Genomic DNA, 28,000 nt, shown 5'->3' on the forward strand with positions numbered 1-28,000 from the left:
TGAGTGACCTGAAACTGGTGGAGAGTAAATCAGTAAAAGTCATTAGAGCCCAGTTTGAGTCAGACAGTGATCGAGCGGGTCACAGTGGAAACAGGAAGCAATCAGAGCGATAACAGCTGGACGCAGCACACACGATTTCTGACCACTAACATGAAACATTCTGATTTAACATCAGCAAAACAAAGAACATATGAACATGACGCCGCTGTGACATCAGCTTCACTCTAACATTTGTTATTTTGATGAGGCAGCAGTTTTCAGATCTCCTCTGGGTTTCTGACAAACATCATATTGAACCTTTTCTGACGTCCACCAGCTGACGCTGCTCACATGTACACACAGAAACCAGCTCTGGTGAGTCTGTAGTTCTGTGGATATGTTGGGACAACAACACAGCAAAGAGCTGCAGACTGATGAGATACTGAGAGCTGCTCTGTGTCTACGTGTGTGTGAACTGGACTGGTTTTAATGTTGTGGCTGTTCTATGTTATAAAGAAAATCATCATCACTTTGAACTAAGAATGTAAAACAGAATGAGAAAAAAGAAAAGAAAGAAAAAAGAGCAACAGCAGTTAGAAAGGTACGTTCCTGTGTTCACAGCTGCTGACAGTCGACACCTCAGAGCAGGTTTGTTCCTTTATACTTTTATTAACGCTCAGAGAATCATGACGAGGAGGAAATCCGCCTTCCACTGACACTTTATTCTACGTGTGCTCGACTGTGACCTGCTGACAAGGTGGGAATAGAACCCCTGGTGTTTTCAGTCAGAGAAGAAGACACTGAGACAGTTTGGACGACCACAGGAGCAGGACAGACACCGGAATGTTTGTTGTTGTCTCTGTCTCCACCTGAAACCTACGACTCCTCTCTGGAGGTTGAAGAAAGGCATTCTGGGAAACACAGGGTCTCATATACTGTAGAAGAAGAAGACAAGGCAGATGGAGGAAGAGTTTGCAGTCGGGTCACTCCTCCGCTGCCTCCACCTGCTCCTCCTTCTCCTCCTCGTCACCGGGCATCACCTCCACAGTCAGCAGCTCCTCTCCTTCCGGCTGTGGCGTCATCCTGATGATGACGGAGCTGTCGGCCGTCCCCGCCACCGCGTCATCGTCGTCCTGAACTGGAGCGAGAGGAACCGGAGAGCGACGGTGCATGGGAGAGGGAGGGGGGATCGGAGAGATGGAGGAGGGAGTCTGGGATGAAGAAAAGAGGAGGAGAGATAAAAACGTGGTGTCTGATGGGAATGAAACGAAACAGACGTCACAAGACAAAGACTTCTGACGGTAAAAGCTACATCTGCACATGGAGACGAGTGTAATTTAAGTTTGGACAGTTTCCTTTCTGAACGTGGAGAATATGAAATTCAGCTTCCACCGTCATGACCCAGTTTGGACATCGATGTTGGTTACAAGAGGGAAACTGATAATTACAATAATTTAATTACAAGTGAATGCAGCACAGCTTCATCGTTTTTTAGTAGATCCAAATCTGTATCAGCTGAAATAAATCCAATCAGAACCTGATCCCGTCTTTACTGAACTCTAATGTGTTCAGCTTTACAGAGAACATCAGAGAGACTCCGACAGCAGGAAAAATCCAGCAGCAGCTTCTGTTTCTACATTCACTGCTTCACACGACAAACATGGTTTCAGCTTCACTAATGAACATGAACTCTGTGAGGAACCTGCTGGTTCAAAAGTCTCTGGACATCAAACTAATAATCGTTGTATGTCTGAACTAGGACCTTCAGGATTCAGCAGAAAACAGCTGATATTTCACTGGACTGAATGTACTTCTACAGTTTGATTCTTAGTGGTGGAGCTGATCAGGATCAGTTTGGACTGGTAGATTCACAATATTTAAAGATGTTGAAAAACTCCAGTTTTTATCACCAACACTTTGCTGACAGGTGATTAATGGGTTTTACTTAAAAAGCATCACGTAATTAACGTTTTTTGTCATAAGGAGGTAAAATCGAGGTAAAATTGAACAATAAACCGTTTCTGCCTCAGCACTGATACTTTATCAGAGAGAGAAAAATGAACATATTAAAACTATGAAACTAGAGCTGGGTTAGGGTGTGTGTCGTACCTCTGCTGTGCTCTCAGATGGTTTGTAGGTCTTCTTCAGTTTGGCGAACGTTCCCTCTATTCCTGCCTCTTCTGTCACCTTCAGCGCCGCTTTAAACAGTTTGGGGGTCTCAGGTCTGGGTGGGATGATCGTCATCGTCTCTTTACTTGCCTCCTTCTCCTCTGGCTTCTTGTCCTTCGTCAGCATCTTCCTGCACAAACACAACAAAGTGTTTTCTACACGAACAAACACGACGAGCTGACCTACGAATACTGTAAAACTACAGAGCACCTGCAGCACATTCACCCGCTGTGATCTCTGCACTGATCTGACCAAGTGTCTGCACCAACAAGTAGAACAAACTCAGAGAGCAGATTAAAGCTGAGTCTAATCCTCTTCAGGACACAACAGAGATCAGGTGGACAGCTGGAGGCATTATTTCCAATGTGTGTGGAGACACGTACTTGGTAACTCCTATCGACACTGTAAGAAATGTCTGCTAACCAATTGGAAAATAAAAAATGGTTCCAGTAAACGCTGCAGCTCTGATCTTAGAATTGGGAAACGCTCCAGCTGTGTGGGTGACGCTCTCTGTCTTACTTGGCCTTCTTGCGGAGCAGTTTCTGGGACTCGGGGTAGTGCACCAGGATCTCAGCCAGGTCCTTCTTATCCAGGATGAAGAGGTTGGCAAATCCGTGTGCCTTGACGTTGGCGGTACGTCGGTTCCCTCCGCCTCCCGCCAGTAAACTGAGCCAATCAGAGAGGAGACAGATGTGTCAGACTTTAGAGGAAACAGCGAGAGAACAGTGCTTTAAAGTCAGGCTGAACCTTTCTGTAAATCTTAATTATGAGATTTATAAATGGAGTCTGGTACAGAAGAGAATAAACAGCCTGTTTGTTTGGTTTATGATGTATAAATTATTTGAAAATGATTAATTAACCATTAATAAAACCATTGTGGATATCAGGGCAGTAGTGTGTGTGCACATGTGTTTTAGGTTTTTATGAAATAATCTTTGGTCCAGACATTTCAGAAAATGGTTCCAAATATTAAACTGTTTTTTGACCTCAGGGGGATGAAAACTGAGGTCCCTCCACTGTACATCAGTGGGGACTGTGTGAAGAGGGTGTCAGACTTCCGCTTCCTGGGGGTCCATATAGAGAAGGATCTAACCTGGGGAGTGCACACCAGCAGAGACTACACTTCCTAAGGGTACTTAGGAAGAACAACATCTCACAGAGACTGCTGGTGTCCTTTTATCAATGCTCCATTGAAAGCATCCTCACATACTGTGTTTCTGTGTGGTTCAGCAGATGCACAGTGGCTCAGAGGAAAGCTCTCCAGAGGATCATCAAACTGCACAGAGAATCACTTCTAGAGATCCCTCTAGAAGAACTTCACAGTTCCCGCTGCCTCAAAAAAGCCCAGAACATTTTCAGGGACACTACACCACTAGTGTTCACCTGGACACTCTCTCTTTGAACTGCTGCCATCAGGGAGAAGGTTCAGGTCAATCAAAACTAGGACTGACAGACTTAAGAAAGGTTTTTATCCCATAGCAATAACTTCATTAAACACTGTAAAGAACGGACCATAGAAACGAATATAATAACTGACAGAATGCTCACTTGTCGGAGTGACAGCTGGTCCGTGAAAGTATAAAGTGATATTTAAACTACTCAAGTGATACCTGAGTACCTCAAATTATGCCAAATACTGCACCCCCTTCTGTGACCATGATATTTCCAAAGGAGAGATCACTGCAGCCTGGCGTTCCTAATAAACTGACACCTGTGTGCTAGTTGAGTATTTCCGTCTGGACCAAAGCAGCGACCTGCACACAGATCGAACTGATTCCTTTTGTGTCCCACATACACGCAGTAAATCAGTTAATAGGATGACGGGAGGCTCTTACCTGATCTCTCCGAACACAGAGCCGGCTCTGATGGTGACGAACACTGTCTGCAGGTCGGGACCGCCCACCACCTGGACCTCCCCCTGTTTGATGATGTACATCTCTCTGCCAATCTCCCCCTGCATCCCACAGAGACACGGGGTCAGCACACAAACACGGCAGCTGCTGCAGCTCCGAGGCAGGTGAAGCAGCTCACACAGGTGTGGACTCACCTTTTTACACACAAAGTCTCCGGGCAGGTAGACGACAGACTTGAGCCTGGTCAACATGTCGAACACCATCTGTCTGTCACAACCCTGAGAGACAGAGAACGACATTCGGAATTCAGCTGTCTGTCTTATTTCACTCAATTACAAATCTACTCAAATCTTTTTGATCTAAAGGAAAAGAAGTGTGTCGCTGACCTGAAACAGGGCGACTTTACTGACGATGGCGTAGTTGACGTCCACAGCAATGTCCAGTCTCATCTTAGCAGGTAGCTGCACCAGCAGCTCCTGTTCATCTGCAGAGGAAACATCATAATCAACCTGAGTGAACCTAAAGTGAACACTACACTCGTTTGCAGTAATTTTCTGTGTACCCTGCGTCTGCAGTGCGGAATACTTTGAGTAGAGACTCCTGGTTCTTACCCAGCATGCCCTGGCTCTTCCAGGTGTAGTCGTACCAGGTCTTGATGCGGTTCTGGACTTCTCGGGGGATGTTGTAGGAGTTCATGTACTTGATGGTGCTGTCCATACAGGCTCTGTAGTAGTTCTCACCAGCCGTGGCCGCTCCAACTACGTCTCTCATCTGAGACAAAGAAATCAGAAACCAGAGGTAACAGAGTCCCGTTAGTTACAACCAAAGATCCAGTTCCTCATGTTGTTCTGTTGCCAGATTGGACTTTTTTATTCTCTGTTTTACTACAAAGGACTGTGTTTTAGAATAAAGCACTTGGGAACCTTGGGAAGACTTAATTGTATGATTATTGGTGAAGGTTCGGTGTTGACTGACCTGACCGATCATGATAGAAAAAGCAAAAACGCCAACAAAGTAGTTGATGAGCTGGAAGCAGATCTCAAAGACGGTGGTGGGATCTGGCAGACCCCCGATGGTGATCAGTGTCTTCACAGCGAAGTAATAACAACGGATGTAGCTGTGGGAAAAACACAAACCACAAACTGAGATTTAAACCCAATGACATTTCAAGATTATGAAAAGTGTTTTATAGGAGTTTTTAACAAGGAGGGAGATTTTTCTCATGACCTTGAACATCAGTACTTTTCACTGTACCCATCCATCACCATCTCTTTCAGCTTGATCTCAGAAACATATAAAACATGTACTACAAATGTAATATTTGAAAACCCTTTAATGAAGACGACTCACTGTTTATTATTCTGAACTAAAACCAGTTCCCATTTCATCAGTGCAAATTGTTATTTGACAAAAACAAGATTGAAACAAAATAAGAAGCATTTGAAAAGATTTTTTGGATAAAACCTAAAGGTGAAAGATTGAAAAACATGAAGTACAGTGAACTTTAAAACAAAGTTTCCTGAGTGACCTGCAGCATCTGTGGAATCACAAGCTGCAGCTCCTGATCAGTAAAACTTCCTCAACTTAAGAAACTGAATTGAGGCTTTCATCCTTAAAATTAAAAAATCTTCTTTTTTACAGTGTCTTTCTTACGCGTTGCCTCTGCCATCATAAACCCATTTGGTGGATCCCAGTCCTTCGTAGTCGGAGCCCCAGTAGAAGAGACAGGCGTTGATGTGCAGAGAGTAAAGCAGGTAGGTGGAGGTTCGAATCACTCTGACACAGCAGCACAATGTAAAGATTTAATTAATGGAAACACACTGACACTTACACTAAAACACTTCTATTCAAATCAGAATTTTTATTTTAACAAAAAAACTAACTGAAAATGTGCCTTGCAAATAAAAGACAATAAATTAATGATAAAATACTCTATAAAAACAGACACATGATAATAGTTAAATATGTTCCTAAATAAAAAAAAAACAGAGTAAAATAAAACCTCATAAGAACATCCAAAAGTCACTGGGAACATTCAAGTAGAAAACATATTTGACAGCTGTAGCCTGTCCCAACGCTCGATCTACCCTACCCACTAACCTCAATTGTAATTACATTTGGAGCCCCTCAAGGATCAATTCTGGGTCCATTATACCTTTAAGGTTGTATGTGCCTCCTTAACTTACTAGTATTAGCAGCAGATGTGTATGCAAATTGTAAATCGCTGTTTCCAGTAACGTTTTCTCACCTGTAGATGTAGGCTTTCTTCATCACAGCTTCCATTCTGTCGTTGAATTCAAAGAAAACCATGTACTACGAGAAAAAACATGATTTATCTTTACAAACATCTCTGTGCAGGAGCAGCGTGAAGATCTTTACAAGATGAAAACCAACACTGACCTTAAGCAGTCGAGGGAATCTCAGCAGAGAATTGACTCCAGTGAAATAGTAAAATATCTCAAGAGGAAACAGACTGATGACATCGATCTGTCAAACAAACAAAATAAAACCAGGCTTCTGCTAAAACTGTTTGTGTCTGAGCAAAATAAAATCATTCATGACAAGGGGTGAGTCAGCAAGTTCAAGTTATTTTTGTTAAGTTAAAAATGTTTAGTTCCTTCACAAACTTTATTTAGTACTAATAAAAAGTAAATGTTGGAGCTGCGTCATGAACCCAAGTTAGGATCCACAGCTTCATTCTTACCTTAAACCTTTCAGTTGTCATATAGTTTTCTCTCATGGCCTTTTTATCACACTGAAATGAAAACGTTCCAGGGTAAAGACGCTGAATGACACATAAACACTCACAGATCTTCTTCCTGATGCTCTCACTTACCACGATGTCTCCTCCGCGAACAAACTGCAGTCTGGGCTGGAAAACGAGGATGTCGGTGATGTAGATGAGGTCACAGGTGTAGTCGACCAGCAGCCACAGGTGGATGTTTTCGGGGGTTTGGTAGGGGAACGCCCAGCGGACTGGAATCAGCCACACGTTCCAGTTCCACGCTGCCACCACGAAGAACAACCAGATCACATAGATCAGATCTGTGGAGACAGAAGGTCCAAATGTCTGCTGAACAGATCTGACCACATGTTTCTCCACGGGTCACCTGTCCCAGTAAACTGAATACTACAGTGATTACTACCCTAACTCAGTTTGGACCCACTGCTGTAACTTTAATAATCAGTCTACATTGTACATGTGTATCTACACAGTACATGCTTGTATCTGTACATTATTTGTACATTTATGCATATGTTCATTTAATCTGTCATGTCTGAACTCATCTCCAGTTTTATTTCTCCTCCCACGTTTTAAATACGTTAAATCCTCAGTTTGGAAAACCTAGAATCAGAACTAATAATTAAAATGACTTAAATGTAAAAACAGATGCACTACAAACACAAAACTACCACAAACAGTCTTTTCCAAGCTGTGGCTTCTATGTAGGACACGCGTCCATGGTCCCACCGACTGATAATCAGTGAAACAAGCAGTAACGCTGTGTGGTTCAGCTCTTTTCTGACACCATCTCTCTGCTCACCGGTGAAGGGGTCGATGCTGGAGGGGAAACGGTACTCCACAATGGCTCGGAGCCAGTCGGGCATCGGTGGAAGTTTGGGTGGTTTGGGAATTTTAACAGGATGTCCAAGAATTTTAAAATTAAGCTCCAGCTCTTTTTCTTCTTCTTCCTCATCTTCATCTTCATCTTCTTCTTTCTCTGCTGCTACTTCATCCTTCTTCTCTGGTGGAGGTGGAGGTGGAGGGGCAGGTGGAGCTTTGCTCGGGGCTGCAGAGATCAGACAGATGTTACACAGGTATCTGACTAATTCAACTTTTTAATTCACTCAAACAGCCGCTAACAAAACGATGTTTCCTAGAAGACGTGCAGGTTTTAGTGCGTGAGTGGAACAGAATAAGGAACCGGCTTCTTTTACTCTGAAGGAAAACGGTCATTGATCACGCCTAAGTCATGATAATTGAAATAGCTCAGTTCCTGACATCAGAGGAACTAATGGAGTGAAAAACAGAGAATTATTCCTCTGAACAGTGGTGAAGTAGAAGTAGAAACTGTGAAACTGAAACACTCCAGTATCCATTCTAATTCCACCATTTGATGTCATTAACTTTGTGTCTTCTCTCTCCTGTAGATGTGTTTCCTCCTCTCTGTCTCCCTCTCTCTGTTCTCCTCTGCAGGTATCCTCCTCCTTGGAGTTGTATATCTCCAGAGTCCAGTTACTGTTTAGTACTTAATTACTAAAAATTAATGTACTTTGTTAAATTCACCATTGAAAATGCTCAGAGATGATAGAATTAACTCTGATGAACTGATCTGAAGCTTAAAACTCTTAATTAATTGAGTCAGAATTCTGAGTTCACTCCAAAGTTTGATAAACCTGCTTTCTGGAACTTGGTCCTGGAATAATGACATGGACAAAGGTCATTTGTGGTGCGAAATATGCTGAACTGATGAAGAATGATTTAAATATTTTAGTTTTGTAACACAAACGCATGACCACAACAGAAGAAAATAAAAAGAGGATAAATGTCTCAAAGGAGATGTTACAGATATCAGGACTCACAGGCTGTGGGACTCTCCTCCTCAGACTCATCTGGATCCACCAGCCGGTCTTTCTGGCGCTCTGTTCGGCCTTTAAACAGCCGGACAAGCTCATTGAGACGATCCTGGACCACAACGCTGCCAACGCTGGCCGCTGACAGAGGACGCATCCTGCAGGCCGACAACAACAGGACAGTTAACATGGAGGACGAACGTGGACAGACAAAGTGTGTGTGTCTGATTCCTCTCACTCTTCATCTGCAGTCAGCAGGTCCCCCTGACTGGACCAGGTCTTCAGACCGGTTCTCATCAGCTCATCATCATCCTCATCAGCAGACAGATCACCTGCAGGACTGAGAGGAACACATGAAGACCAACGTGAAAACATGAAGACAGAAACATGGAAACAGAGATGCAGAACGTGTAGATGTGTTACCCGAGCTTTGACAGGGGCATGTCGGGATACAGCGCACACTCAGGTTCTGGGGTTGTGATAATTCGGGGGATGTTCAGGCCTTTTTCCTGCCCCACATCCTGATCCACATCCTCCACCTTCAGCACCGGAGCTTCACCCAAATCAGTGCCACAGCTCCCTGAGAAAGTAACATGCAGGTCTTCTCAAATATACGGCCATAAAATACCAAAACAAGGTTGTCAACCATCTAATTTTCCTTGAACCTAAAATTGTGCACAGCACGAACGTCCACTTCTGTTAAGATCACCTGAAGAGCTGTTAGGTCATGGTGCAGAGCTGCAGAGCATGATGGGAGCGATGTGGAGGAGGAGGTGGGCTGTTAGGGGACACTTCAGGACAGAGAGGTCTGTTTGGCACTTCAAGGGTTTCAATCTACAGTAAATGAGGTATCTAAAAGGTTTCTCTACTGGTCTGCAGGAGGAGAACGGGGCTTAAGGCTGCTGAGGTTTCTGCGATTTGGAGTTTAGGCGTCTGAAGCGGTGGACGATGCTCATGCAGCACTGTCGCGCCTGCTTTGGAAGCTGTGACAGCTCCCGGGCCAGCTGGGCGAGCTCCGGCGGCGGGGACAGCATGGACAGTTTGGGAGGGGTGAGGTAATGGTCATGCATCAGCTTCCTGCAGCTGTCCAGACACTCAGCAGCATGAGGGAATCGAAGCAGGAAGTTCTTTATCGGAGAGCAAATGCCAGGAACTGGACGAGGAAACAGTCAGAAGTGAGAACTTCACAAGATCCTGGTGGGACAGAACTGTACAGACTGTACTATCAAGTCCGATTTAATTTAAGTTTAAACATTTGTCACACTTTTCGATGTTGCTCCTTCAGGTGTTACTGTGAAAAAGAAAGATCAGTTCTCACCTCCACTGTCTTCTTGTGCAGCTGCTCCTGCTCCTGCTGCTACAGTCTGAGGGGAGAAAAACAGAGGCTTAAAGACACAAAGCACGATGAACATGATTTTCATGTTATGATACTTCATACTTCCACTTCACTACTGTTGAAATATCGTACTTTTACTCTATTTATTTAATAACTGTTGTTACTAGTTACTTTCCAGAATTTCATTAATAAAACAAAACACAGTAAAATCACCAGACTTTAATGATCCTGATGTGAAATTCACAAACTATCCAACAGTACATGAAATAAGTCAGATCTTATTATTGGATTAAAATTAAAATAATCATCAAAAGTACAAAATTATTAAAATCATCTAATACCCCAGTAATATAATCCAATAATATCTTATTCACTGAGGAAGATTAGACATTCTGCATAAAGAGTACTTTTATTTTTGGAACTAAGATGCTTGTACTTTAACCTTTGCCTGTAACAGTATTTCTATATTGTGGTAATGATACTTTTAATTAAGTAAATAGCAGTACAAATGAACTTTTATATACACATGGGAACAGATCCTCTCATGAAGACAGAGTGGTGCAGTTCAAGTTCTGGCAAAGATAACTGGACTTTCAGTTGGGGTTATTTTGAGAAATTAATTTCAGTTTGTGAAGCTTTTTGTAATGCCATCTAAAATTTGAACAGAAATTAGTCAGCGGAGATGTTATTGAATTCAACTCAACTGTCTTCTTGTTTCTGTCCATCCCAAATCTCAGCAATAATAAGACCAGACTCAAGTTAATGTCGTATTGTTTGTGAACAAATGGTCGAAAGGCTGGAAACGAACCAGAGTAACTAAACTAGACTATTCACGAGGTGGGTCTTTCCAACAAACATCCATCCAAAATCCTGATTGCTTGCCCTGTTAAAGGTTGTGGGAGTGCTGGAGTCTGAGAGGTGGGGTACACCTGGACAGGTCCCCCAGTCTATCACAGACCCGACACATAGAGACAGACAAAGTGATCAATTAACCCTGAAATGCATGTCTTTGGATGGTGGCAGGAAGCCACCATCCAAAGACATGCATCTGGAAGTACCCAGAAGAAACATGCAAACACACAGAAAGAGAGGATTTGAACCTGCGTCCTTCTTGCTGTAAGGCAATGGTGCTAACTGCTACACCACCATAACAACCTCCAACAAACATTTGGGTGATCATTTTACCTTTTGACCTCATTTTTTGATTCTAAAACTTATTGTCCAACCTGTAGGTTTGTTTCCAACCTGTTGGTCATGTTACTACTTATGGTAGAAATGCTGGATGGAAACAATAAATTAAAGTCATGAGGATTATTGTAAGACCTGTCTCATCACTGTCCTTGTCAAATGTGAAGTAAAAGTTTCTTCACTACCTACAGAAGCTGCTTCAGCCTGATAACAGCAGAAACCATCAATGTTCTGTTATGAGGTTAATTTAGTTGAGAACAACCAGAACACAGGAGGTCACAGAATAAAGAAGTAATGAATATCTGCAGAGCTCTTTTCTAGACTGTTTCACCTGATTTGTGGTGGCAGTCGGGACTACTGGAGCTCGTGGATTTGGTTGTGTAGTGACTGGTTGGGAAACTGGACTCTCCTGGTCTCTCCTCTGTGATGCTGGCTTCACATCTATTGATGAAGGAGTCACTTGCTCTAGTGGTTCACATTCTGTGGGCGGAGTCGGAGCTAGCTCCATCTCCTCCACATGAGTCGTGTCCTCAGGTTGATCATCAACTGGACAGATGTCTACCAGGCTCCTGGAGAAGAGGTGTCACACGTGTCATCAATGACATCGTGAAAATCAGCAAAGCAGGTCTTGGAAACTGGTAACTGTGCAGCTCACATGGAGGTGCAAAACATGAACAGTTAACGTGTTCACAAACAGTCAAAGGTAAAGCAGAACGTAATGATGAAAGCTGATTTAAGAACATTTTTGTTACAGCAATACTTTTGGTGAATCTGTTTACTGTAACTAGAGGTTTCTGAGAATGTATTTTATAATCCTTTAGATCAGGGGTGCCCAATCCTGGTCCTCAAGGGCCACTGTCCTGCTTGTTTTGCAACCAGCCCTGCAGCTCTAGCTTCTGATTGGCTGAACACACCTGATCCAGGTAATCAGCAGTGTGTAGGAAAGAGATGGTAAGAAAACTAGCAGGATAGTGGCCCTTGAGGACCGGGATTGGACACCCCTGCTTTAGGTGCTAAATTGTGGTTCAAAAATTCAGAGTAACTAAAAAATCATTTTCAGGGAACCATCAGTGTTTATGCAACACGCTGCAGATTTGAGAGTGACTGCACACCGAAATACAGAGGTGCTCGTCAACACTGATTGTAGAATCCTCAGTTTCATAATGAATTATGAAACTTTTGGTCATGTTTCGTGTTTTTATAGAAAATGACGTGCTGGTGTAATGGTGACACTGGACAGAGTCTGTATGAGTCTGAGTCACAAATATCTGCACCAAATTTCATGGTAATCCATTACAGAATTTTCAGTGATCATGATTCAAGCTTCAAAGAACTCTGGAACCAAACTGGTGCATTTGGTATGTTTTAAAATACATTATTGTGTTCACCATACATATGTTTTGTAGGAACAAACAACCTAAAAATCAAAAATAGCCGTGGCTTGCCCAGAAAACCAACTTTAACACTGTCTGGTGACTGCAGAAATCCCCACCTACCTTTTGAGGTCTGCCCTGATTCAATGTAGAAAAGTTGGCAAGAACAAAATAAAATCCAATTTAACCACGATGTGACAGTTTTAAAAGGCAGAAACAGACATGCAGCAGATAGCAAACTGTTTGGGCATAAGAAACTACTGAGAACCAAAGTCCTGCCCTGGTAGCTAGTTAAGTCAAGCTCTGGGCCTACATGGCTGCTATGTTTTGTGGATGTCAGCTTTAGTTAGCAAATGCTGGGCTTACTTTGCGTCTACTTTTGGTTCAATGTAAATATATGGAACTGACTCTAATGTGCCATTCATTACATTACATCTGACGTGGGTATGTAAAACATGCATGTCAGATCTAAAGTAGGGATCCTTAGGCAAGACCTTCTTCCACTTACCCTGCCTTTGCCTTGTACCTCACTTATAAGTCGTCCGTTAAATATAAATGTTTTTCCTACTGGCTAGGACCATGCAGTCCACTATAAGATTCAGTTTATAATATGAACTGAAGGAAAAGTACAGAGTAAAAAATGATTTTAAGCTAGATTGGCGATGGCCAGTCAGTAGCAGAGATCTGATTCTGTGCTGATCACATTTAAAGGCACGATGGTTCATGTTGCACATTAGAGTGTGTGGAGAGTGAGAATTTCCGCTCAAAGCCATAATTCTGGGTCGAGCTTAGCCATGCTTCAGGCTTTGACCTGCACCAGAGGGAAATTAGAGCAGGATGTATGGCAACACTCCCTCCCTTAAAAAACAAAAAAAACAAAAAAGCTGCTCTGTGCTCTGTCCAGATGTTTTTTTATTGTTCAGTTATACTGACAGTAGCGTCACAGCCACACACGCAGCATTTCATTGGTTTGTTAGCTTGTAATCTGTAATACCTGTTAAGTAAGGTGTGGAGGGACAACCGTGAAAATATTGGATGTCTGGTTATATTCCTCTGTTTCTGCAGTACTTGTTTACATCTGGAAAAGTACAAATACTGCACTTAATTTTTACTTGGTTTGTCCAGTTACCTTGAGCATCTGTCTAGTGACAAATTGGAATTGTCAAAGAAAATCGCAAACTCTGCTTCTCTAATCTTGGCAGATGAAACCCAGCTCTTATTGCCTCTCCATGGGGTCTGCCACAGGGCTCTGTTCTCATTCCTCTTCTCTTCTATATATACCAAATCTCTCGGCTGTTTCATGCAATGAAACATGTGATGCCGATCACATACAGCTTTTCATGTCCTTTCTACTACATTACTCTGCTGTCACAACACATATTTCTACCTGTCTCTCTGATATTTCTGCTTGAATGTGAGAACGAACTTAAAGAGGACAGGACTTCAGCTTGTTCTAAAAAGCCATAAGAAGTAAAAAAGCTTGGTCTGATGATACCAAAGTAAAAGCACACTGTACTACTGTAAACAGAGGAAATGTGGAGTCAATCCCAAAGTATCTTGACATCTTAAAGTTTCTACTAGAACGCTATAGAGGAATGTATAGACTGGCTCACAGGAGCCTTTATTTAAATATGACTGAGCTTACTCATCAGGTTTTTCCTCTTCCTCCACAGTGCTTTTATTTTCCTCTGTTACTTTATTTTCCTGAGGACTCCTATTGTCTGTGCTGTCCTCACTGTCCTCCTGCAGGTTATGCAACCTGAGTGCCGTGCAGCAAGGGACAAACAAGACGGAGAGCCCCTGTCAGACAGTTAAGCTCACTGTGTCAGAGAACAATCAGTTGGTCAAAGCAGCAGCATCATAGGCGAGCAGAGAGCAGCAGAGCTTCAAGTGAAAGCTGTTGTGACAGCAAGGAGGGAAATGCATAATAAAGAACAACTAACAAGCATGTTACTGTACAGTTTAGTTAAAAGAAAAACTTTTGTTCAAACTTAGGGACAAGTTTAAAACAATTCTTGCCATATGATAGAAAGCTCTAATATACAGAACATTGTGTTGCTTAGGGTCTTGAGTCACAAAATCCAAATGGGAATTAGGAAATATAACAAGTTTAAATCAAGCAGAATCTGTAATTAGTAAAAACTGTAACTCCAACTGTAACCCTTCAACATCTCTGAGTCAGGACTTACTCTGGGTCGTCTTCGTTCTCCTCCAGGATGTTCGGTAGTCTGTTAAAATGAAAGCAGGTCAGTTACTGAAGGATAATTCAGCTCAGAATGTAGTTTACCTCTTTGTGTATTTCATGTACTGCATATGCACAGCAAAAATGTAATGCCTTAAAATGTGGCAATAGTGCTGCTTTGAATACATGAGCTTTGACTTAAAACAGGCACGTTCCTGGAAGACATTTGGAGATTCAGCATTTTGACTGATATCTAACGTACTGTTCATTGGACTCTGGCAGCGAGTCTATGACAATCTTAGCCGAATGCTCAACCTCCAGCTGTCGCACTGCCTCCTCTGCTGCCTTCCTGGCCATCTCCTCAGCCACACGGGCTGCCTCCAAACGCTCCTGCTGCAGTCTGTACCAAAAGAAGAGCTGAGATGCTCATGAAAATGAAAGGAAATAACAGTAAGTAATAAAAGGCCTAGTGGATCTCACTCTGGAATTATGTAACAGACAAATATTACAATGGGCTGACACTAACCTTTCCTCTATGTGAGCTAGAACTGCCTCTTCAGCTTCCTTCTTAATGCTGTCCATCAGCGGGGTCAACTGATCTATCTGTGTTTCTGCATTGTCCGTCTGCAAGACAGAAAAACATCTGACTGGAAAAAAATCTAGTTTAACATATTTTTTCAAAAAATTATAGCAGTACATTAAGACTAAAAACTAAAGTTGGTGTTACACTGATACTAGAAAGGTTCCCTTTGAAATACCTTAGTACCATGGTCTTTATTCTAACATGGATATCAACAACTATGTGATATAAACAGGTTCTTGTTAGTATTTGGACATTGTGCTCAGTAGAAGATAACTTCCTTCTGAAATAGATACAGGATACAGGACAGGATGAGTTGTACTTACTCCCTTTTTGGACAGTGTGAGATTCTCTTTGTTCTGTGGCTGTGGCTCCTCCTTCATCTCCTTCACCTTCTGCCTGGCCTCCTCCTGTTCAACATCCTCCAGGACCAGGTCTGTCTTGTTCTGGATGATGCTGACTGAATTCCAAATGTCATGGATAGCAGGGCTAAGATTTATCTGTATATATGTGTTTGTATGTCTCAAATACTATAAATCAATCAATTAATTAGCTTCACCACCAATGATTGCAGTAATTTTTGTCCATATTCTTGAGTAGATGTGTGGCACTCTACTGGCAGGGCTCATTCGTATTTAATTCTACACACAAACAGAATACATTCTTCATATATTTGGACATTTTGAACTGTTTGATAGACCCAGGATTGATTGATTGGTTGATTCCTATTTGCTGTACTTTCAGGTTTACCAGCAACACAAAAAAAACAAAAAACAAACAAAAAAAACACGTCACAAATTCATCATTTTTCCTACAATGGCTTTATTTTCAATTAACACAGAGCAAAATGTTCTAATACCTTTCTATATGTGCACTGAAGTAGCCCTCTCATTGTGATCAGCTAAAGCCCTTTGAAGCAGAGTTACGATCAGTTCATCACTATACTTGATCATAGATTATTACTAAATGTGCAAATTTGAATAAATATGGAGGATTAACAATTTACACACTCTCATGATCATCTTCCTACTTTAAATGTGTTCACTATGTTAATCTCATCTTGATTTCTTTATAATTTCTAGTAAGGAAAAGTTACTGTATTCATCACAGGGGTGGAAAAACTGAAAGCACCAGAGCTTCATTGAGCAGTTTTTTATCACTAGGACTGAGTCATGGTCCGATAACAAACTCTGTCTGTTGCTCAGTCAGTTAAAGAGCTGCTGTCAGTGTCAGTGTGAGCGACTCTGTCCCACTCTTCCTTCTCCTTTTATTTTAAGGGACTCTTGCTGCATTTCCCCCCTGAAACAGAAGGAGAAGAGCAGCCCGGTTAGAGTCCGCCTCATCACTGACACCAACCCTTGCCAATCAGTACACAGCTAATAACAACCAACCAACCAACCAACCAACCATCAATCAATCAGTTCATCAGTGCATGTGTTTCATGCACGAGTAAACCTCTTGGTTTTAATCACACAGTAAATTTCTCACCTGTGCCTTTCTCAACAAGCGCATTTGTCCCAGCTAATGCTAAACATTTTTCAGCCCAAACTCTGTAGTGACACCCAGAGGTTGTTTGTGGTACCAAGTGTTAGGGTTTCAGCAGCGATGTGGAATCGAATGATAATCTGTGATGCTGTGAAAAGGTTCTACTCACTGTTCTGCACCTCGTCACTGCCTCCGTCCTACATGAGGAGCACAAGTATTGTGTGACACATTCATTGATTGTCCACTCCTAACTGGGATTATGTGAGAGATGAACTTCACACTGCAGTCACTCACCTGCTTCTGTACAGGCTGAGGTAACATGCGGCCGATCTCGTTGGCAATCCATCCCATCATACTGTCAACACAAGAACGACATGTTAAACTATGTGTGTCCCCCACCATGTCCACAGTGTAACAGAAAACAGTGGCCAGTAGATCAGACACTGTGCTTGTAGATAGTAAGTGTGTCATACTTTAGTGAAGTAAAAGAACCAATGTCACAGTGTATTACAAGTCCAAGTATTCAAAATCATGGTTCAAAAAGTACAAGTATTATCAGCTGTAAAGTACTTCTACTCCGTACTGTTCTCAACTTATCTCAAGTATTTAGCTTCTAATTATTTGGCTGAAGACGTGTGTTTGTCAAAACAGACAACGTGGATGAATCTCAGATAAAGCTGTTTGCTGTATGTTACTGGGAGTCAGGTAAACCTGTTTCCACCTACTTAGGCTGCTGCTCGGCTTCTTTGAAAGACCTGGGGGCACAAAACAAAACAGGGACAGTGGCTAACATCAGTCACTTCTTCTAGTTCGTTCTCGTTTGCTGACGTGGCTAATCAAAAAATGTTTTTAAAGAGAATTTAAAAGAAGCTTGGTTCTTCCTCTTCTCTTTCGGCTTTTCCCATCAGGGGTCGCCACAGCGAATCATCCTTCTCCACCTCACTCTATCATGAACATCTTCTACCCTAACATTAGCCAACCTCCTGTCTTCTGTTAAGACATCCATATATCTCCTCTTTGGTCGTCCTCTTGTCCTCCTGCCTGGCAGCTCCATCTCCAACATCCTTCTACCAATATACTCACTATCCCTCCTCTGCACATGTCCAAACCATCTCAGTCTGGCCTCTCTGACTTTGTTGCTAACTCAGACAACGTGAGCCGTCCCTCTGATGTACTCGTTCCTTATTCTGTCTAACCTGGTCACTCTATGAGGAGAACCTCAACATCTTCATCTCTGCTACCTCCATCTCAGCCTCTTGTCTCTTTCTCACTGCTACCGTCTCTAACCCATAGAGCAGAGCTGGTCTCACCACTGTCTTGTACACCTTTCCTTTGAGTCTTGCTGACACTCTTCTGTCACACAACACTCCTGACACTTTCCTCCACCCGCTCCAACCTGCCTGCACTCTCCTCTTCACCTCTTTTCCACACTCTCCATCACACTGAACTGTTGACCCCAAGTACTTAAACTCCTGCACCTTCTTCACCTCAGCCCCCTGTAACCTAATGCTTCTACCTTGATCCCTCTCGTTCAGACACATGTATTCTGTCTTACTACGACTGACCTTCATGCCTCTTCTTTCCAGAGCAAACCTCCACCTCTCCAGCTGTTCCTCCACCTGCTCTCTACTCTAACTGCAAATCACAATGTCATCTGCAAACATCATTGTCCAGGGAGATTCCTGTCTGACCTCATCTGTCAGCCTGTCCATCAACATAGCAAACAAGAAGGGACTCAAAGCTGATCCTTGGTGTAGTCCCACCTCCACCTTGAACTCCTCTGTCTGACCTACAGCACATCTCACCACCGTCATACTTCTCTCATACATGTCCTGAACTACTCTGACGTACTTCTCTGCCACTCCCGACGACCTCATACAGTACCACAGCTCCTCCCTCGGCACCCTGTCATACGCCTTCTCTAAATCTACAAAGACACAATGCAGCTCCTTCTGACCATCTCTGTACTTTTCCATCAACATTCTCAAAGCAAAAATGGCATCAGTGGTGCTCTTACGGGGCATGAAACCATACTGCTGCTCACAAATCTCCACCTTCTTCCTAAGCCTGGCTTCCACTACTCTTTCCCACAGCTTCATTGTGTGGCTCATCAACTTTATTCCTCTGTAGTTGCTGCAGTTCTGCGTGTCACCCTTGTTCTTAAAGATCGGAACCAGAACGCTTCTCCTCCATTCCTCAGTCATCTTCCTACCTGTCTCCCTGATAACCTCTGCTGTAGTTTCCCAGTCATCTGGAAGCTCATCCTGACCACCCAGAACCTGTCTCAACTTCTGCCTGAATTCCTCACAAGTTTCTTCATTCTTTAACTTCCACCACTTGGTCTTCTTTTCTGTCTTCCCTCTCTTCTTCTTCCTGACCTCCAGAGTCATCTTACACACCACCATGCGGTGCTGTCTGGCTACACTCTCTCCTACCACCACTTTGCAGTCACTAACCTCTCTCAAATCACCTCGTCTACATAGGATGTAGTCCACCTGCGTACTCCTACCTCCACTTCTGTATGTCACTCTGTGTTCCTCTCTCTTCTGGAAATAATTCTTGACTACAGCCATTTCCATCCTCTTAGCAAAGTCCACCACCATCTGTCCTTCCAGATTCCTTTCCTTCACACCAAACCTGCCCATCACCTCCTCATCACCTCTGTTGCCCTCACCAACATGCCCATTGAAGTCTGCTCCAACAACAACTCTCTCTCCTCTGGGGATACTCTCTATGACCTCATCAAACTCACTCCAGAATCTCTCCTTCTCTTCTAACTCACAGCCAACCTGTGGAGCATACCCACTGACTACATTCATCATCACCCCTTCAATTTCTAGCTTTAGGCTCATCACCCTGTCTGAGACTCTTTTCACCTCTAGAACATTGTTCACAAACTCCCCCTTCAGGATCACTCCTACCCCGTTTCTCTTCCTATCCACACCATGGTAGAACAGTTTGTATCCTCCTCCGATACTACGTGCCTTGCTGCCCTTCCACCTCTCCTGCACACACAGAACATCTACCTTCCTTCTCTCCATCATGTCTGCCAGCTCTCTGCCTTTCCCTGTCATCGTGCCAACGTTAAGAGTCCCTATTCTCAAACCTATGCTCCTGCCTTTTCCCTTCTCTCTCTGACCACGAACCCTTCTGCCTCCCCTCTTTCTTCGACCAACAGTAGTCAAATTTCCACCGACACCCTGTAGGTTAACAGCATCGGTGGCGGTCGTTGTTAACAAGGGCCTCGACCGATCCGGTATGAAAGTCTTGTGGATGATTTACATAGTTATTTTGGCAATTTGTACGCTGGATGTCCTTCCTGACGCAACCCTCTCTATTTATCCGGGCATGGGACCGGCACAGAAGTCACTGGCTTGCAACCCCTGTGGCTAGATTTAAAATAAGCTTGGTTACTGGTATAAAAAAATACTTCAACATCGTATTAAGTTTTTAACCTTTGAACAGAAACAGAAACATCATCAGCAGTAATTCATGTCTGATGCTTTGACTGCTGCTGGATACTGTTCAGACTTGTCTGTAATAATATTAGGACGCTGTAGAAACTCAGTCGTGATGTCATGACTCCAAACCATATTATCATTTCAGTTTCAGTGGCATTAAGTGATTCCCTGGTGGTATCCCACTCGTTTTCCACTGACGTACACTGAGAAATAAAAATAACAGGGCGGGACGTTTGCTCTGAGACTGTCAACACGGACCAACATGTAAAAAAATCCAATTAATGGCAGAACTTTTGTTAAGTCACACTTTTTCATCAAATGTTCATATATAAAGACATCTGCTACAGAATCAGAACTGGTGCCATCGGGCACGTTTTGATCACCGTGACACTCCAGTATGGAAGGTGCGTAACCTTACATGACTTACTTGTCAGTGTCAGCAGCAGGTTTTGGAGCTGGTGGAGCTTGTGGAGATGGAGCTGTTTGAAGAACACACTCAAATAAGTAATACTTATTCTCTACTGTGGTCACCATTAGCTTAATACATATATGATGATAAAATGCAGGCACCTTTTGCTGAAGCAGGAGCTTCAGACTTCTCTTCTGTCGCTGCACGAACATGGATCTCTGGCTGAGGAACCACCTTCTCTATGCCCTGTTTTATCCAGTAGATCATCCTGTCAGCCACAAACAGCATTCAACATGGCTGCATTTAGATTCAAACTAAATTTATCATAATGTGAATAAAAAAATGAAAACATGGAATCAAAGCTCTGATGGTGATGTGCAAAAACAATTTGCCCGATAGTGTTCTCCAGCTCACATGAAGACAGCTCTGAAAGGAACATTATTAATCATCCCATTAATTATCTGCTTATGAATAACAATACAAAACCCAGACATTAGACTTAAATGTCTGTTCACCAGCCTCCAGGATCTGCACCTGAGAAACTCAGAATCACACACACACACACACACACACACACACACACACACACACACACACACACACACACACACACACACACACACACACACACACACACACACACACCTGGGTGGGAAAGGCTTGTTGTCAGTGTTGTCCTCTTGGTCTGATTCCACCTCCACCACAGTGACCTGAGGCTCTGCAGCTGAAAGACAAGAAAACACACGAGTGATGGAACATCCAGGCTGGTCTGATCTTTGTCTCCAGGAACATTCACAGCTGTTCTCACCTGGTGCAGCTGCTTTCTTACACACCTGAGGAGAAAAGACACACAAGCTGAATACAGTATGAAGTGAATCTCTGAGCCTGGTGTTAAAGGAGCATTCCACCACAGTGTAGTTATCAGTTTCTATCCAACCAAATGGGGCATTGCAGACTGAGTGACAAGTGGTTTCTTTGCACCTGTTTCAGTGATATCTATAGAATATGTCCAATAACTTTGGTGTCATCTTTAAGACTTTTCAGGACATATGATCACAGAATAAGAATCATATATTTGCTCTGTTAAAACCCCCACTAAGTCCTGCAGTAACTGTTGTACCTCAGCAGGCGGCTCAGCGGGTGGCGATTCTTTGCTCTTCAGATCGGGATGAGGAACAACCTTCTCCAAACCCTCAGCGATCCAAGCTATCATCCCTTTTCTGTGGAAAAAACGTTAGGAGCTTTAGGATGCGTTCCTCTGCGCTTCTCATTCATTTGACTGGGAGAGTGCATTTCAAAGTGGGCAATGGCAGCGAGGGGGGGGCGGCTGCCAAAATGACACAGGGCCATGTAGAAGAACGCTGGCTCAGTTTCTACTGCAACATGACGCAATTCATCAGGATACAAACCACTGTAGGTCTGTTCCAGAAACTGAGCTCTTTGTATTTCCCGGTGCATCTAAAAACAACGTACCCCCCCAACCCACTGCAGTGTTTTAATGCAAGGCCGTGCTGTGATGAATATTCATGCAAACTTAGTCTGGACATAAGACTGTGTTCTCTGCTCAGGCTGTGTTAGCTAGGAAAGACTTTCGGACAGATTGTACTGCATGTTTCCAAAGACATGAAGTAATTTAAATTGTACATATTTGTCTGTCTCAGCCCTGTATTAGACCAGTGGCTCCAGTCCTTCTGCAAAGGGGTAAGTGGGTACAGCTAAAGGATGAATCAGAGTCTCGTGTGCCCAGCACTTTAAAAATGTTGGACTCTACAGAATTTTTTTTTTTCCTGACATTAAAATGCAGAAAACAGAAAACTTTTTTTGCAAAGGGAAGTACTGTCAGATGAGTAGTAGCGCCTATAAAGCCATGTCTTGTATGTCTATAGAATTATTTTAAAAATATCTAATGCTAATTAGGAAGCCGCTGCAGGAGTATGTTTTGTGATAGAGTTCAGCTCATTATTTCGCATCTCATATGCCTGCAGGTTTATGAAGCAGCTCGCTATTTGGCAGCCTGTTTGCTGATATGTTTATAAAGCAGTTCACTATTTGGCATTGTGCCTGCTGATAGGTTTATGAAGCATCTCAGTATTTGGCTGTAATATTGTGATTATTACTCACTCGTCTTCAGGTTTACTGTCGTCCACAGAGGAGAGAACACAGAGGGAACATCAGAACCTGCTCATACATTGACATCTATCTAATGTTCAGCCCGGAACATGAATCTATATCCCAACATTCATTATTATGAAACAAGACTGGTTTGATTCAACCTCTTATTTACAGACTTGACATGTGACTCGGTTTTATGGTCTATGGCGTCTAGACTCTAATGTTGGACTAGCGATCCACTACCCATACAAAAACAGTCCAGTTTAACAAAGTCAAGTCCAAGACGGGTTCCAATCTTTCTGAGACTTTCCAAGTCTCCAGCCAAGTGTTGAGTCACATTAAGCCTTTTTAAAGCAATTTTGAATTCTGGTCTGAAGACACTGAGATGGAGTCCAAGACAAGTCTTCCTGTACTAGTCATTTTTCTGGGTTAGTTTCTAGTTGTTTGAGCTGTTCGGCCCTCAAACATTCTCAATTACCTGGCTGCAGCATTTTCCTCCTGTAAGTGACAAAGAAAGAAAAGACACCAAACGTTATCACAGCGCCGTTATGAGCTGAGCACCACTGTTACAGCACAGCTCAGAATGGGATCCTCACCATGGTTGTGGAGCTGGTTCGGCCCAGTTTGGGTGAGACTGCAGGTTGAGGCAGAGCTCCGCTGATCCATGTCAGCACACTGGGCTGAGAACCAGACGCTGGGCTGACAAAACAAATGAGTGTTTAAGTCTAGGCTGAAAACCTATTTATTTAGTCAAGCATTTGAGTAAATAGATCTGGGAAGGACTCATGGACGTAGAGCATTATGGTGAACTGGTATGTTTAGATGCTGTCTTCCCAACTCTCACTGATCACTCGGGTTTGTTGATGGTGAAGTGTTTGGTTGCTCTACATCCCAGTGCGCCCTCATGTCTGTGTTTCCTTCTGAACCCACCCTTTTAGTTAGGCTGTCATAATTAGTCCTGCCGGAGTCCCTGCTGCACTACACTAAATATACATTCACCTCAAACTTTATCTGACTGTGAATACAACTAACTGCCATCTCTCCTCTTCTCTCTCTTTCCCTCTCCCTCTCTCTTTTCCCTCTTCCTGTCTCTCTGTCGAGCTACACGTCATTCCACCCTCTGCTGGACCTGTCTGACTCATCCTGATGCCCAACTTCTGGCTGGAGATCTCGTCGCCTGGATCCACCGTTTGCCCTTTGGGATGCGTTTGGAGACTGGAGTTGGTCACAAGCTACTATGATGTCGGTCCTGGCCTCGGCGGACGTCGGAAGCTGTTTCTTGGAGGTCTCGACTCAACGCTCGATAGTCAAGGAATGGAATAAGTCTGCCTGCAATAACTAACTGGACTCCATATTAACTTAAAAGACTTTAACTGTTATACTGGACTGCTGCCTACACAGCATGTAATCACCCATATGAGGATGGGTTCCCTGTTGAGTCTGGTTCCTCTCAAGGTTTCTTCCTGTTGCCTTCTCAGGGAGTTTTTCCTTGCCACTGTCGCCCTCGGCTTGCTCATCAGGGACAATCACATTATTATGACTCATACACATTCACTGTTCATGTACTGTTCTTTGGTTGTGTAAAGCTGCTTTGTGACAATGTCAATTGTAAAAAGCGCTCTACAAATAAAATTGAATTGAATTGAATTGAACTGTACCCGAGTGATGCTGTACGCGAGTGATGCTGTACCTGAGTGATGCTGTACCCGAGTGATGCTGTACCCGAGTGATGCTGTACCGAAGTGATGCTGTACCCGAGTGATGCTGTACGCGAGTGATGCTGTACCCGAGTGATGCTGTACCCGAGTGATGCTGTACCCGAGTGATGCTGTACCCGAGTGATGCTGTACCCGAGTGATGCTGTACCCGAGTGATGCTGTAACCGAGTGATGCTGTACGCGAGTGATGCTGTACCCGAGTGATGCTGTAACCGAGTACGAGTGATGCTGTACCCGAAGTGATGCTGTACCCGAGTGATGCTGTACCCAAGTGATGCTGTACCCAAGTGATGCTGTACCCGAGTCCCTGGGTGAACCACCTTCAGGGTCCACGAGCTACAGGTAGCTGGCTAACCTGGGTCTGATCAACTCACCTGTTCTCCTCTGCTACCTGTGCTTCCTGATTGGCTTTGCCAGCTTTTGGATCTGTCAACCAAACAGTAAAGTGCATTTAGTGCAAACAGGAACCAGTGAACCCAAGTTCACTGTGGGAGCGATCTTACCTTCAGTTTTACACTGATCCTGAAACGTCACTTTCTTCTCCTGTTAAAAACAAAAAAACACGTCCTACTTACATACTTCAAGTCCTGTATGTACAGTATATATTTAAAAAAACAGTCCATACTGCATTGGAGGATTCAAATATTTTGACATTAAAGGTTTTACATATATTGTATAACATTAATTAAAGCAGCTGAATTAAATGACAATGGCTGCCAGCAGCGTTGCCAGATGTGATGCTAAATGTATTAAAGGCCCCGTTGTGAAGAAGTACTGTAGATAACTGTGCTGGCGTTCTTCTAGTTTTATATATTGGCAGCTCCGGCTTTTTGGATTCTAAAAATAAATCATTGATTAAACATTTCAACTTGTAAGATGTGGTGGTTAGAAGTGTGTATTAGAATAAAAAAGAGACAAATGAGACAAATGGGAATGAACCATTGAAGGAGCTCAGACATGACGCCCAGCTGCTGTTTTCTCTTCCTTTCACCAGTCACACCCCCACAACCACCGCATACTGGACATGAAATTAATAAAAGTACGTCTGTGTTCAGCATAAACCAGCACCTCATCCTGTGCACCAACAGGACATGTTTATATGGTGAATATTTGCAGCAGTATGATGCATAATAATAACTGTTTTAAAACATTGTAAAAAATAATCTAAGTTCTTGCTGGAACACATGAGGTCAGAAGATTGTTAAAGTATATAATAAATGTTGTGACTTACAGGAACAGGAAGTGCAGCAGCTGGTTTCTGCTCCTTCTGCTCCTCAATTTTTTTGGGTGTAGGCTCAGGCGGCTGGGGAACGACTTTGACCACCCAGCTCAACATCCTCAATAAACAGACACCAAAAAATAATGTTAAATGTTAAATAATCAACCAACACAAGCTGGTTAATTGTTAAATACACCTGGATTGTTCTCAGGAGAAGAACTTGATTTTCCAAAATGAATATAGGTGATGAAATGTTCAGTCAACTGAGAGTAGAGTTCTCACCACAACGAACAGTAGTCCAGATTAGTGTGGACCTCACCTGTTCTCACCTGGACACTCAACCCCAGCCAGCGGTTTAAGAAAGCACTACAGCAGCTGCACTTCCTGAAGGGACTGCAGAGTTTGACATGTCTCCTAAGATCCTATGCAACCTCTATACTGTAGCTGTGTGTTGCGGCTGTACTACTGTGATTGACTGCAAACGTCTGCAGAGAGTGGTGAGGACTGCTGAGAAGATCACCAGGACCTCACTGCAGACTATCTACCACTGCAGAGTAAAGTAGGAACCTTTAGAGAAACACATTCAACATTCACGAAATCCTCAAAGTGCTCAGTTTGAAAATCTAGAAACTACTGAAAACTGTTTAAAATCCATCTGCTGACGACGACCATGGGCAGTGTTAAACTTCTGCAGTGTTAGCTTCAGTCCCAGACTCTCTTTTAGTCTAGTTTATATCATATATCGTATCTAATATTTTTAGTTTTCTCATTAGTGTGTTGTGAGTGAAAGCTCCCGATCAGCTGATAATGGACGTCACAGTGAGATTATTCAGCTGCTTTTACTGACACCAAATTAAATGTGAAACACATCCAAAACACCATATCAATGGCTGCACCTTCAACCATGTGTACAAATGTCTATTGGAAAAAGCTCCAGTAGAATTCAAAAGAAAGAAAATGGTAAATTTGTAGTTTTAAACCAAATACAATGAACTGACCTGCTTCTCTCTGTGCCTAATAGTGTGTTTAGATCATTCTGGCTGAGTGTCTGTCTCAATTAGATCGGACTGATCATGACCCTAATCCTCCACAGGAGGTCTGGCAGAACAGTTGGGTCACTGCTGTATTGGACATGCATCCATTTCCACTTAAAACTTTAAAGTTACACAGTCGGACAGTCACAGAACTGAGTTGAACAATCAGTGAACTAGTTAGAAAATCAACAGTTAAATAGTCACGAGCAGGAGAGAAACAGTCTAAGAGCAGGTAAGCAGTCAGTCTTCAGATCATGGTGTTGAGTTTATTAGCAGTAAATATAAAACAGTAAATGACCAAGACCAGTTTGAACCAGGACGATTGCTGCAATAATCAGCAGTGTTCCAGTACTGGACCGACTGGGAGCCAACGCGGGCCCATTAAGTCTGCCAAGCTTGGCTAGATTTGGGTTGTGGACCTGGCACAGGCTCCAGCTAGTAGTATTTTAGTTAAGCTGAATAAACAGCCGTCCCTTCTGTTTCTATTATTTATGAAGTTGCCTTTGTTTCTGGGACAAACTGTGCTCGATACCAGCATGAGTCTGTCCTGGAACAGTGATCCCTCCTGTGAAGGTTTTCTTCATTGGGGCAGATTTTCCTTAATTAATTTGGGGGTTAAAGGACAGAGGGGGTCGTTGTGGAGCAGATGTTAAAGCCCCCTGAGGCAAAGCTTACGTTTGACATTGGTGATGTTAACCTTGGTTGATTTGATTTTAATATTGATCCGTTTGTTCTGGAGTGATCTGGATAGTGATACTTCGATTGCCATTCGACCCTCCATCCTCCAGTTTGGATGAAAGTTTAGCACAAGTACCACAAACATGTTTCCGTGTCACTCTGGGTCAGAAACACAAAGTGAAATGAACAAACAAACGTGTTTCTGTAACCAGAGTCCCGGTGGTTGGAGGTTGTTCAACTACCAGTAGTAGAACCAGTGTTTACTGTGTTATTGAGGCTCAGCTGTTAAAGCCACAGTCAGATTATCACCATTAAAGATCAAATATCTAAAACAAATCATCATTTCAGTATTTGTCTGAAAACCAAACCACGCACTGCACATTTCAAACAACCAGAAACACAGACACATTCACTCTTGTTCAGCTCTGCAGTAGTCCCACAGCGAACAGTCCAGGTGTATCTGGGGTGTAGAGGTGCAGGTGGGGGTGGGGTCTCGTCCTACCTGAGTTGTTCAGTCGTGGTCCAGCAGCATCCCACAGAGCTGTGGTGAAGGAGCTGTGAAGACCTGCGGGGATCTTAGCGCAGTGGGAGGATTATGGAAGAACTTTGCTAACAGGATTACTGAGGAAGTGAAGGACGGGTCGGGGGC

At 43.1% G+C, this 28,000-nt stretch overlaps 1 protein-coding gene across 1 annotated transcript; it reads right to left on the reverse strand.

Annotated features, from left to right (window-relative positions):
• Nucleotides 1-9: 9 nt before the first annotated feature.
• Nucleotides 10-27,998, reverse strand: cngb1a (cyclic nucleotide gated channel subunit beta 1a). The gene is made up of 42 exons (XM_026378624.1): nucleotides 27,854-27,998; nucleotides 25,652-25,757; nucleotides 24,924-24,963; nucleotides 24,795-24,846; nucleotides 23,299-23,401; nucleotides 23,181-23,200; nucleotides 22,712-22,726; nucleotides 21,711-21,810; nucleotides 21,399-21,423; nucleotides 21,236-21,314; nucleotides 20,752-20,858; nucleotides 20,609-20,660; nucleotides 17,446-17,475; nucleotides 17,015-17,075; nucleotides 16,890-16,917; nucleotides 15,562-15,695; nucleotides 15,182-15,279; nucleotides 14,918-15,055; nucleotides 14,663-14,701; nucleotides 14,119-14,232; nucleotides 12,597-12,611; nucleotides 11,432-11,669; nucleotides 9,895-9,940; nucleotides 9,548-9,729; nucleotides 9,446-9,449; nucleotides 9,000-9,180; nucleotides 8,815-8,916; nucleotides 8,586-8,734; nucleotides 7,547-7,792; nucleotides 6,838-7,046; nucleotides 6,706-6,756; nucleotides 6,402-6,488; nucleotides 6,250-6,314; nucleotides 5,655-5,777; nucleotides 4,977-5,118; nucleotides 4,613-4,772; nucleotides 4,388-4,485; nucleotides 4,196-4,279; nucleotides 3,984-4,102; nucleotides 2,668-2,814; nucleotides 2,089-2,278; nucleotides 10-1,190 (listed from the first exon to the last, which is right to left on the reverse strand). The coding sequence occupies exons 2-42, from the start codon at nucleotides 25,754-25,756 to the stop codon at nucleotides 963-965; spliced, it is 4,206 nt and encodes a 1,401-aa protein (XP_026234409.1). The 5' UTR covers nucleotide 25,757; nucleotides 27,854-27,998; the 3' UTR covers nucleotides 10-962.
• Nucleotides 27,999-28,000: the final 2 nt, after the last annotated feature.

The sequence above is a fragment of the Anabas testudineus genome, chromosome 3, assembly GCF_900324465.2.
Source record: "Anabas testudineus chromosome 3, fAnaTes1.2, whole genome shotgun sequence".
Classification (NCBI taxonomy): domain Eukaryota; kingdom Metazoa; phylum Chordata; class Actinopteri; order Anabantiformes; family Anabantidae; genus Anabas; species Anabas testudineus.